This window comes from Urocampus carinirostris, chromosome 9, assembly GCF_059441175.1.
Source record: "Urocampus carinirostris isolate Australia breed hairy pipefish chromosome 9, RoL_Ucar_1.0, whole genome shotgun sequence".
In the NCBI taxonomy this organism is placed as follows: domain Eukaryota; kingdom Metazoa; phylum Chordata; class Actinopteri; order Syngnathiformes; family Syngnathidae; genus Urocampus; species Urocampus carinirostris.
This window is the reverse complement of record NC_142357.1, coordinates 34,273,267-34,286,146: the sequence shown is the minus strand read 5'-3', so window position 1 is coordinate 34,286,146 and position 12,880 is coordinate 34,273,267. Positions and strand designations below refer to the sequence as shown.

General features: G+C 40.2%; 1 protein-coding gene across 8 annotated transcripts in view; it reads right to left on the bottom strand.

Annotated features, from left to right (window-relative positions):
- med12 (mediator complex subunit 12) overlaps window positions 1–12,880 on the bottom strand; it is a 27,131-nt gene extending 14,251 nt beyond the window's left edge. For 5 of the 8 annotated variants that reach the window (XM_088343574.1, XM_088343576.1, XM_088343575.1 and 2 more), the window contains exons 1-15: window positions 12,732–12,880; window positions 8,961–9,065; window positions 8,693–8,884; window positions 6,923–7,082; window positions 6,674–6,849; window positions 5,027–5,137; window positions 4,510–4,785; window positions 3,443–3,589; window positions 3,254–3,353; window positions 3,045–3,181; window positions 2,831–2,977; window positions 2,583–2,709; window positions 2,181–2,470; window positions 1,153–1,326; window positions 845–989 (exon numbers count right to left, since the gene is read on the bottom strand). In XM_088343574.1, the coding sequence (XP_088199700.1) occupies window positions 845–989; window positions 1,153–1,326; window positions 2,181–2,470; window positions 2,583–2,709; window positions 2,831–2,977; window positions 3,045–3,181; window positions 3,254–3,353; window positions 3,443–3,589; window positions 4,510–4,785; window positions 5,027–5,137; window positions 6,674–6,849; window positions 6,923–7,082; window positions 8,693–8,884; window positions 8,961–9,065; window positions 12,732–12,833 (2,389 nt within the window). In that variant the 5' untranslated portion in view covers window positions 12,834–12,880. The remainder of the gene's footprint in view (window positions 1–844; window positions 990–1,152; window positions 1,327–2,180; window positions 2,471–2,582; window positions 2,710–2,830; window positions 2,978–3,044; window positions 3,182–3,253; window positions 3,354–3,442; window positions 3,590–4,509; window positions 4,786–5,026; window positions 5,138–6,673; window positions 6,850–6,922; window positions 7,083–8,692; window positions 8,885–8,960; window positions 9,066–12,731) is intronic. The other 3 variants (XM_088343577.1, XM_088343579.1, XM_088343581.1) reach the window with 1 other exon arrangement.

The following is a 12,880-nucleotide window of genomic DNA, read 5'->3' as shown; positions in this document are numbered from 1 at the left end:
CAACTTGTATTATCAGCAAAAAAAAATTCTGTTGTGAATATTGGAATATAATTGTATTTTTTAGAAAGAAATGTATGATTTTTCAACAGGACCATATTTATCAACCATCTTATTTTATAATACAAACACAAGCATTGTACACCTCCCATTACGGTGTTGTAAGTCGAGTGCACGGCATCAGAGGGGAGAGAACCTTACAGTGTCATCAACACAGCCCAGAAAATCATCAGCTACTCTCTGCCTAGTATGGAGTACATATAATTTAGGCAAATCTAAATATTAATATTTTATCTTGAAATTATTTTTTATCTTATTTTTGTTTTTTTAGGTCTCGTACATGTTCCTTCTTTGGTCCCACTTCAAATCTGATCGTAAACTTTGTACACCATGTTGTAATCAATGAGAAGAAAAATTATTCTCTTTCCTGATTCACATTTAAAATTTAGTTTGATCCAAACCTGGCTAAGCGTAAAGTAACAAAAAAATGAAAAGCTTTGTTATTATTAAAAAAGAAAAGAAAAGGAAACCAACATTTAATTGATATTTCCTTTAAATTAAAACATCCTTACTTTGCTAATTTTAATGCAAAGCAAATTTATATCATTTTTAAACAACCATCTCTAAACAGTATATCTTTGAAGCTCAACCAGGTTAAGACACCATGAACCTAAGACGGATATAGCATACTAATTGACTGTAATGAAAAGCTTAGTGATGCAACTCTGTTCATGGATAACTTGGATGGCATAACACACAAAATAAACCCTGGAGAAGGTCATTACATCCAACAGTGTATACCATACTGACTAATAGATGCAGCATGACTCAAAGGTGAAAGAAATACCTGTTTCTGCAGTGCTTTTGCGGTTGAGCACCTTCAAGATATCTTTGGTTATCTTCTTGATGGTGTGCCGGGCCTCGTCTCGCAATTTGCCCACGCCGTAGAGGACCACGAGCCGCTGGTTGCACTCGTGGCTGGCGTTTTCCTCCTGAAGACAGGCCAGTTTTTGCCAGAGGGGAGAAAGCAGCAGATAAACTATCGGCAGTCATAATAAATCTTTCCAAATGCAGCCACGCAGACCTAATACTGACCGGACTCAAAATGAAAAAGAATCTTATTTCCGCTGTAATCTGAGATACTTTCATCCTTACCTGAGGAATGGGGAAGTGTGTGGCATATTGAATGTGTCGGGGCTGCTCATATAGTTGTGGGAATGCAGGGTCCATGATTTTGTCCTTGCAGGTGTTTTTGCTGTCAGGTTCGGGGGCGGATTTTTCTGGGGAGGGGCTGCCCTTGGACTCGCAGTGCATGGGAGGAGAGAACATCTGTGATAGATTATGCAACAACACAGGAGACATCATTTGATTAGGGGTGAGTGCTAAGAAAATATCGTAACCTATAATTCCTAAAATGTAATTTAAAAAAGTTACTGATGAAGTGGAAGTAACTTGAATTTACAATTTTGCAGCCATAATCTTGGCAACTAGCAAGTAATGGATGCAATTATTTTGTAGTAAAGTGTTTTATAAAATGTTTAATCATAGCGCTTCAGATTTAACAAAACAAAATTACACACAAGATAATTTTTAATAATTCTTCTTTAGTTTTGAATTATTATATATATATTTATATATATACCGTATATATTAGTGAAATGATTGATCAGTCGAAAAATGTAGTTGACGAAAATCGTAAAACATTGTACGCAATGGGAATCGCTCCTGGACCGTGACAGTGGGAGCGTTGAAATCTAACCACTAGTGATAGATATAACATAAGTAAAGGCATTGGATTTTATCTCACTATCAAATTATTTTTACTCACGATGCTAGAAACAAATGTTAAGGAATGGAGAAAACAGAAAGTCGTCCTAAAATATATCAATAAACCCAAAAAAGGACAACAAGGAAAACAACTCTTTGGTGTATTTGATGATGACTCGGCCTTTGTGTTGGTGGTGGTCTAGTAGTTAACTGACACTCTCACCGCCGCAACCCGGGTTTGATTCCCAGTTGCATATAATTTTTTGCAATTTTGGTGAGCAATGGTTTTCGATTGATCCCTTATTACACAATTACAATGGTGTACTGTAAAACCTCTTGAAGTAATGCACACGTATTAATAATTTTCAGTAGTCTGTAAAAAACAGTACTTAATGTAATGTTCAAAACAGACGTACATCGTCAAAATTGGCACTTGAGTTGTGGTCGATTTCCATAGACTCCGACAGGCCGGTGTCCTCCATTTTGATGCCGCCACCAGCGTCCTGCTCCTTGCGATCTGACTCGTCTGAGGGCTCGTCGCTAGGCGAGCGCGGTCGTGGCAAATGGCCGTCGGAGGAAAGGTCGCCCCGGGAGATGAGTGTGCACATGTAGATGTTGTGCGAGAAGACATCGTGCCGGATGAGCTCGCAGAAGAGCAGCACCAGGTTGGAGAACTCCACACGTTCATTCTCATTGCCTGGCTCCGCTAATGAAGGCACAAAAATTGTTCATGAATAATTTAAAACGAGACTCTCCTCAGTGTCCAGTCCACTCTAATATATGTTCTCTGGGTGACTGAATACAAATTAGAGACTCACTGAGTGTTGGGGCTTGAGTATCCAGGAATTGGAGCAGAACATCCTGAAAGACTGGAAGCGTGGCGGCGGAAAGGGAACCTGACGACACTGAGCCCTTCTCATCCACCACCTCAGACTCACCGCATCGCTGGATCACACACATGCAGAACTAAGCCTTTGAGTGCGAGTTACACAATAGCCTTGGATACCAGTGCTGGTCTAAACAAAGATTTCCCTTCTCCCCAAATCCGACCTGACTTAAAGCTCACCTCTGCTTCGATTTCGGCTTGGCGTTTCTCCAGGAGCTTGGCCACCACCATCGCTCTGTGTCTCCCTGACCGCTTACAGCAAACGGCCCATTCGCAAAGCAGAGTCACCACTGCGTCGTCGTCCGGCGACATCTGCACGGAAGCACACTTTGTAAGCATTAAAATCCACCGTGATGGAGATTATTTTGATGTTACTGTTTGAGCAGTCAAGTACCTCATGGCCGTCCTTGCTCTGACCAGAGCCGAATATTCGGTTGTACAAAGAGTCCAGCGAGTTGTTAAAGTCGGACTTTTCAAAGCTGTGGTTGTCCAAAACCTCCAAGGTGTGCAGCACCCTTCCGATTGTGAACCCTGACCACAGAATCGAGGCAATGTCAAATAAACTTCATGGTGTGAAATGTCAGCAGGGGGAGTTTTCCCGACCTGCCGTGGTTTCCTGGCACTTGTCGAACGACCATCTGAACTCCACAGCCTGGCCTCGTTCTTTAACCTGTTCTTCGATCTCTCTCAGCTTTACACGCACCTGCAAAGAAATGACGTGAAATACAATTTAATGCTGTTTTTTTTTCTTTCCTGAGTCACAATTTATTTTTGTGCAGCAGATTAAAGTACCTGCTGAGTGAAGGCAGTGTTTCCCCCTGGCATTGGCAGGCTGGAGGGGGCAATGGGGAGGAGGTCCAGAGGGGAGCCAGTCTTGTTTCTGCTGTCTGTTAGTGAGTAATGCCACACCAGAGCACTGGGGCAACACAACACTATGCTCTGAAGGAGTACGACAGCACAATTAGTGACCAATGCAGCTGCACTTGGAATAACAAATACCACATGCACTTGCTAAACCAGATAGAACTATGCCAAAAGAGCTCATTTGTCCTAAGAAAAGATGTGCCAACACACACAGATATGAGATTTTGATATTCAAAAGAAACAAACAAGATAACGCTAGTTCATCATTAAAAAAGCTGAATTTGCCATCTAAATATGCCCTTTTCCTAAAAATAATACATCTTTCATATGACATTTAAACTTTTTAATGGTAAAGTTATTGATTAACAAGTTAGACTCAAAATATCTATTTTTAGACTCACTCTTTTACAGCAAAAATGTCCTTAAAATAATTTGCTTTTGTTTGTACCACTACTTATCCCAAAGTTTAAAATTAGGATATTGTTTATGATCTCCTCGATTGTTTTTTTTTTCTTGTCCATTTCATTGACTGTATTTTTGTAAAATTAAAAAAACACTGTCTTTTTAAATTTATCTTAAAATTTGCTTTTTGCATTGCCAAAACCATGTTTTCATATTAATATTTTTTCTTAAGAAAATGTCTACTTTCACCTGTTGTGAACACCTTTTTCTTTAAAAAAGCAATAGAGGATGTTCAGAATATTCAATATCCTTTGAGATGTAAATATTGAGCACATTATTAAGGTAAATAAAAAAAATGTTTAATGTTGAAGATCATTGCCCCCATATATCTTCACAATATAATGTGTGAATCCCGAGATAAATAAGCATTTTGACATGCAAATTTTGAAATGGCTTTGACATGAACCAAGAGTGACTGAAGTGAGTTGCAATAAGCATATTACTATAAAACCACATGCTCTTCTCTTTTACTCACAGAGTTTTTCTCCCCTGTTTTAACACTTCAAAGCAAAAATGTAAACAACTCTTCATACTTGCAACATGCAGCTGAGGCCAAACACCAAAGGTCTGTGCTGGGGGCAGATGTAGAAGTCTGTGAAGGGCGTCTGCGGCTGGTTCCCCCCAGCCGGCTGGGAGGTCGGCGTCGGGGGTAGAGCGTTCCCCTGCGGCGTCAATATGCCGTGCGCCGGGTGGCCGCCGCCCGCGCCGGGGCCCAGGGTGCCGTCGCTTAGCAACAGGTTGAGGCGGCGCGTGCAAAAGTAAGCCAGCCTGCGTGACAAGTAGGCTGACTGTACGAATTCCCCAGAGTACTGCGGGAGGGGAATCAATAAGCAGCGTTACACACACAACTACAGCCTGACTTATGACAGAAGCTTTGAAAGAAACAAAATGAAAGTCAGGATGATGGATGAGGGCACGCAGCTGCTATGTGAAAAACTCTTGACATTCTGTCACCTCGCGCTGATTTGTGTGTGGTCCAGACACGCCAGGGACAATGCAAGGTTCAGGGAAGGGAAATTGGTACGTCGGTAGAAGGTAAGAAAAGTCTACCTGCAGTAAAAGTGGCAGGAGGAGTCTCAGGAGCTCATCTTCACCGGGTCGGACCTTCTCGAAACACTCGAGTACCCACGTCAGGAACTCGTGTCTGTCCAGCATTCCATCCTGAACATGACACACATTTGATAGAAACTACTCGATTGCAGCCATTTCTTAGACGTTTCTTTTCAGCAGGGCCTTATGTAATTTGTTCCCTGCCTGCTTGGATAAGTTTCATCCTATTAACATTTTGTCCTTTTTTGGGAAGGCATGGAGTGGAAGGGTGAGTAGTTTGGAGGACACCCGAGCAACAAGATGGAGTCCTTGAGCCTCTGTTAAAAAACTGCTGTCTGCTGTTGATTAATGTGTTTTATCCCCCTAAAAAAACATGCTGACTGCGTCTACTAGTTAGCCGCTAGAGATCTACCAATACTCAAAGGTTACGGTGCAGTAAATATCACAATATTTTCTATGACATCATCCTCATGGGAAAATCATTAGTATACTGTGGGTTGGTTGTTCATATTAAACAATGCTCAGGACACAAACAGCAGTTGAAAAAAAAAAGCCAATGTCAAATAATGTAAAAGTTATGTGCTCTTATTGGATATGAAAAAAAATATATTTAAGCTGCACTAATAAACACTCCATCAGAAAGTGGTGACAATATCATTAATATTTTTAAATATTGACCATTTGTTTATTAAACCTATGTTCTCTATAATTTATAATAATCCACATTATGCTTGAAACTGAAATGTCATACGTTTAGTAAAAAAAAAAAGATGTTTAAAATAGGCAATGTGAAATTTTTGCCACCGTCATTACACCATCAGAAATTTTTTATCAACTAATTGCAATGACGATCTATGCAAAAAAGAACAAATTACACGCCACCTATATATTACGTAAATACAACAAGGAAACATAAGGATGGACAGAGCCAAGATTTGATAGTAAAACCTCCAAATTGTCTAACAAATGTAAAAAATATCTGTTTATATAATATGGTTTGCCATTTTCAAAAGAAAAAGGGGAATGACCCACCGCTCAACTCTTTGCAGCATTGAGAATACATGTGTTATGAATATTAATCAAATGTAAAAAAAAGCTTATATTTATATTTTCTTTAGAGGCAATAAAATAAATACTACAGCCCAATTTCATTTTCTATTGTTGTACACACTTAAATGTAAACATCAAAAGCATACATTGTTTCTTTGTTTTGTCTTTCTGTTTAAATAAGAATTCCATAAAGAATGATCATAAAACTTGTATAGTTATACAGCAGAGATAAGTTCATTTATAATTACAATGTCAATGGGTTTTTAGAATTACTCTGGCAACAATAGGTAATTTAATCCCTAATATTATGCAGGGGTATTCTAATCAATCAAATGTACCATGCATAACTGAGTAAATGTTTTTACATTGATTCGGTTACTTTAAAAATGGGTAAGTGTGAAGCATATTGTAAAGCGCTTTTGGAGGTCTTAAGTGACTTGCAAAGCGCTATATAAATGCAGCCCATTTACCATTTTTACCTTAACTATAATGTATATGTTTAGGAATCGTAAAAGTTCAATAACAGTCCTTTTTGAGATACTCGCAACATGTTTTTATCCAGTGCAAACAAAGACAAGTGAAGCCAGTGGTACTGACCTGAAACATAAACATGGCAAGCTTCTCGTTATACTCCCATTGCTTAGTGGCCGTTTCGACATCAGTTGGCGTGGCTGGTAGTGGCGAACTGCAGCCTTGGCTGGGGCACTGCCGGTAGAACTCGGCCACTTTCTGGAGCTGCTCCCACAAGTACTTTGTGATGATCTGGGTCCATTCTATGGGCACATATTTGGACCTCAAAGAGATGCTTGTTTCCAAAGATAACCTTGCAAACAAAAGTTTTCTTACCTATACAAGGATCAATTACGTGCCTCTTTTTGACTTTCGTTTCTGTAATGGCTGCATGATAAGCGCACGTCATCTTGATCATCCACGCTGAGCGCATGACGGGGACCAAGTATTTGGCCAGGTAACCGAAAACCTCCTCCTTCTTGCTGAAAATGGGCACCTGGGTAAGAAAAAATGAATTCAATACTGTGTTGAGTAACTTAACTGTGAAATATGTCACATTTTCTTACAGAGACAGTGACCCAATTAATCAGTGAATGTGTCATCTATGTGATTAAATAAACACGAACGCCTAACAGATGCTTCATTTTCACCCCCAGGAAAAGATACCAGGTGGTGCCCCCTTTCGTGGCTTAGTTATATATTTTATAACTGATTTTCTGACTTGTTGCAAAAGACGTCTTTACCATCACATAACAAATTAAATCTGTAAAGCTCACATAATGCATGGGGTTTGAAAAGAAAGTTCAAAAGGTATGAAAAGGCTAATAAAATATGACCAAAAACTGAACCAGAGGAACCAGTTTGATAAGCATTTCTTAAATAACCCTTCATCAGGTTATTACTATGTTGTTACTATGTTATTACCATGTTATTACCAGATTTGGTAAGCTGAAAATGTGTGAGGGCCGACTATTTATAAAAACTACTCCAATTTCCAATAGATAGATAGATACTTTATTCATTAATTGGCCTGGAAGCGGCAGCCGTCAGAATCAACTTTCCAATTTTTATATGCAGTCGCCATGTCAGAAATGGAGTGGGCTATAATTCTCACGGAAAACCAAAGGATAGGTGGCCAAAGGGCTATTGCTATCATCTGGTAAAATTGTGATTTCTTTGGGGTACAAATTTATTCTATACTAAAGTCAACATTACTGGTTGGCCACATATCAATTTTATGACAGAGGCCACGGGTCAGTAAAATTTAGATCACAGGCCTTGAATGGCCCGCGGGCAGGACTGTGGTCGTGACTGCACTAAAACATCTGCTTGTTTAAAGGCACTTTTTTGTCCACATGTATATATTATTGGCTTGTAGAATTGATCGTGTATTTGTAGACTCTGATGATGAAAATGATTCCTCATGCAAGTTAAAAATCAAATTTACAGGAAAATCAAAATGACTCATCATTCGTGAGCTATTTTTAGAACCGTCCACGAGCTACTCAAGAGTATTAGTACCCAAGTTAGTGACTTTTGGTGTAAAAGGAGAATTTACAACCAAATTCAATCGATAATTGAACATATCAATTAATTCTGAGGAAACTGCCTCTTCAATCAATACTAATCAATGTCTTTAAGAGTATTTCAAAGAACTGGATTAGGGTGGTTCGGACATTTTTGGCCAATACATGAGATCGAGTGCCTGTTCATATGTCATCTACATCATTAGTTGCCAAGTGGTTAGGATTCGGCGCTCTCACCGCTGCGACACGTGTTCGATTCCTGTTGCATCCAATGTTTATGCAACTCATTGATCATTGCTCAAATATGGTAAAACCTAGTGCTTAACGTAAAACCAAACTGAGTTCTTATTTTGGATAAAAAAAAAATAATAATAATGCTCGTTTTACACGATAAATATGATAGTGTTACACACATACACAACTACATCGCGACTTATGACAGAAGCTTTGAAGGAAACAAAATGAAATAGGATAATTTAGAACCAAAATCAATTAATGAAACAACTAATCAATTATTTCTGATGATCTTTTTAACCAAAACCAATCAGTTAATGAGACCCCAGATTAGGGAGCGTCTTACCTTTTTGGCTAACTGCGTTAATGGTTTTGTGCCAGCTAAATCCGTGAACCAGTTATTGACGGAGCTCTGCGACCTGGCTGTGACCAGCCAGAAATTATCTTTCTGGTTGACCTGCGGCTTACGCTTGCCCGTGTCGGCAAAGGTGTTGTAGCGCAGCTTTTCTGCGATGATGCTGCTGAAGTTGGAGCTGATCTGTAAAATCGAGTTGAAATGTCAAGTGGTATTAGTGACTAAATGAGGGGAGAACACAAGAGGATGAAAAATAAACCTTGGAGGGGTTGAAGTTGACATTTTTGGCACTGCCGTGCTCGTCGCCAGACACAGCTGGCTGGTTGTTGAATCCTTGTTTCACATTCAATGCAGTCAGCTCATCCTGAAGTAGAAAAAAAACAAATACAGATTCACGGAAATGAAGACAGAGCGGCATATAAGAGAAAATGTACTTTGTGTTATTGCACACCCATGAAGAGTGAAATTACACCATAATCTTTGTTTTAAGAGGAAAGACTACCCCCAAAAAAATGTCTACAAAGAGCAATGTGGGCCCATAATCTTTACTATGTTTCCCTGACATAATATATCAAAGTTAACTAGATAGATGTAGACTGCTCATTGCTTTTTACGCTACCAAACATAAAACACGATCAAATGAACCACATGTTGCAATGTAGCATTTTCCTCAAAACTGGTTTTAACTTATGGTGACTTTGTTTTGTTAAATTTACATGTTCCTGATTACAAAACTGCCACATGAGGATATCTAAAACCGAAATTAAGGAGTGCCAGGACCTGTTATCAGATATTGGTGTAACATATCGTAATGTCTCACAAGTATAGAAAGACAAGACTCTTGAGGACATGAGCACTTGAGGACGGGGAACCCTAACGGTCAAGAATGCAATGCACGTCGTGTCTATTAATACTCTATCATTTTTTATCGGATTAATCAAACAGAAAATGAGTACACAGTTGAAACTTTTAAAACTAACTTAAAGCTGTAACCCTAGTCTGGAGTACAGAGATATACACCACCTACATTTCTGCCTATTTATAAAAGCACATTAAACTGACTCCACCACCAAAACAAAATTACCACAAGGCAATACCAGAACTTGGCTTGAAACATTAGAGAGTCATCTAGACAGCTCATGAAATCATCGGTTGGTCCCTGTCCAGTCTGGAGGATATTGTCTGCTTGTGATACTGCAGCAGAGCCAACAATAAAATGAAGGACTCCTTTCACCCCGCCACCACCTCTTTGACATGCTGCATTTTGGCAGAAGCAACAGGTCCCTTAAAACAAGGACTAACAGGCTCAGAGACTGTTTCTTCCCCAGGGCCATCACCTCCCTAATCACTTGTCCTTCTGTATTATTGATACATTTTCAACATATTTAGAGCAGATATTAAAATAAATGCACTGCAGCAGTGGTGAAGCAGATATCAAGTAGTTGTTATACTTTATTTGTTAATGCTGACATGCAAAACTGTTGGAAAAATGCCTTGCCCATGTACAGAAATATTCACATTCATATTTTATTTATTCTTAGTTTTGCACTAATGCCACTGCACTATTTTCTTTGCACTATTTTCTGATGCACTTACAAGATAGGCCAGTCTACAAAGCACAACCTTGTAAATATTGCATATGAATCCTTTTTTTTCTTCAGCGTCATTTATTACATGTTTATCCAGCAGTTCCACATGTATTCTCGTTGTTACCATACAAACCACGTTGTAATCAATGACAAGTAAGACAATTTCATTCATATCTAATGTTATGCACCACATAATTGGCACATGGTTCTGCCGAACTGACAATTAACCACTTTAAAAGACACCGTCTTGTCTTGATGATGTCGAAGGAATGGTAGTACAGGGTGTTTCTTACCTCCTTTGTGCCTATACCCAAGGCAAAATCCTGATTTCCTAACATCTGGGCTTTAATTCTGCTAGTAGCCTGAAAACAAATCTTTCTGTGATCTTGCTTGGAAGTAGCTTTATGGTTTTTTTTCCCCCGATCTTAAGAAGGATTGACAAGACACAAGACATTTTGCAACACAAAGCATCACGATGTGGTATGCTGGAGGAAAACCGTACAGTAACTGATCAACACCGCTCGAACTTCATTGGCTGCTCTATGCCCAGTGTGAAGGAGACTGGGAGGTTCGGGTTCGCGCCCCGGCCGAGTCATTCCTAAGACTTAAAAAGTGGTCGGCGGCGCCCTCTCTTGGCTGCGGCTGCATCGGGTCAGATGCAATCGACATTTCGTTCTGTGTACATTGTTACACAGAATGACAATACAAGGAAATTATTATTATTATTATTATTATTAACGCATTTTCCACAGCAGACATTGTTTAAGACTCATCTGACCCTGGCCACCGCATTTTTTGTGCCCAAAGCATACACCGTAATGCACTTACAACATAGTCCAGTCTACCACTAACTTGTAAATATTGCCTTGTAAACATTGCTCTTTCTATCCTTATATTCTTTTATATCTTGTGTTTTTATTTATTTATCTATTCTGTGTTTATCCTGTAGTACCATGTCTAATCCGCAGGTTCGAGAGCGTTCTCCATTCGGGCCCCAGTGCTGTGGAATGCTGTTCCCCTGGGATAAGATTCTGCAACCTCAGTGGAACTGATTAAATCAAGCCTTAAAATACACTTCTATTCTATAGCAAATGAATAACCTATATTTTATGTTGACAATATCTGTGTATTATTTTTTATTGCAACCTCCATTGCAGCCTGGTCATCCTGGAAGGGGGATGACCCAAGTGCGGTCCCTTCTCAATGTTTTTTCATTTTCCTCATGTTGAGGTTTTTGGCTTTTTCCTTGCGCTCATGTAAGTTTAGATCGGGGGAAGGTGTAATATTTGTCTGTGATTTGCAATTAGGGCAGCACGGCGGCGCAGTGGTTAGCGCATGTGCGGCACAGTTCATGTCATGGGAACCTCCTGGGTTCAAATCCAGCTCCAGACTTCCTGTGCGGAGTTTGTATATTCTCCCCGTGCTTGCGTGGGTTCCCTCCGGGCACTCCGGTTTCCTCCCACATTCCAAAAATTGAAAGGTGAATTGGCCGGTCCAAAATGTCTTTAAGTGTGAATGAGCGAGTGAGTTGTCTGTCCCCGTGTGCCCTGCGATTGGCTGGCAACCAGTTCAGGGTGTCCCCTGCCCACTGCCCGATGATTGCTGGGATGGGCTCCAGCACCCCCGCGACCCTATTGAGGATAAGCGGTGTAGCTGATGAGATGAGATGAGATTTGCAATTATCTGTCTGTGCAGCCTTTTGAGACTCTTTGTGATTAAGGGCTATACAAATAAACATGACTTGACTCGATGAAAACAATATGCACCCTGTTGTGATCAATGGCAACAAAGACAAATGTAATCTATTCTAAATATATCTGTTGTTTTAAACAGTTGGGAGAATTTGTAGCATTAGCTCACGATGGTAAACGACATGGAATACGGATGTTTCCTTTAATAGTAGTTGCTAAGGCGTTTCTCAATCAAAACAAGCGAGTGGATATTACAATCATTTATGAGGAACCTCAAATTACTACCTAATCCATTTGTCATTGGCATCAACAGATAACCCGGAGTCAATAATAGATCAGGAGCAATGACTCAAGTCCAGAAGCTTACACTGTCAAACATTCGATGTAAATGAGAGTAAATAAGAACAGACGCTTGACTGCGCAGTTAGCCAACTAACCAAGCCGATGTTTAACTTTTAAACGCCCCTACCCAGAGCGCATTTCACACGCTAAACAACAACGTCAAAAGCATATTATAATCTGTAGTTAGGTTCATAAACTCGTGAAAATGTTTTTAGAACTCTGAGGCAAGCCCGACAAGTGTCAAGTCTCCTGCGGTGTTGTTCATTGTTGTTGCCCAGGCCCGAGTCGCCCTGGAGGGGGACTAGCTCCGACATGCTAGCCGCCGCTAGCTAGCAACTGCTAGCAGCTCACAACCGCCCGCTTTCTCTCGAAAGTCCCGTGTCCGCTAAGGGTGGGGGATTATCTGACCTCTTTCTGTTTGGGATCCTGGGGATAAACGTCCGGAGGTCCGAGTCGTGGCCGCTTTAAAGGCCGGTGTTCGTAGCTGAGGATTCCGAAGGCAGCCATCATCCAGCGGCATCACAGCCAGTGCTTTGCTTTCCTCCTCCGGCCCCGAC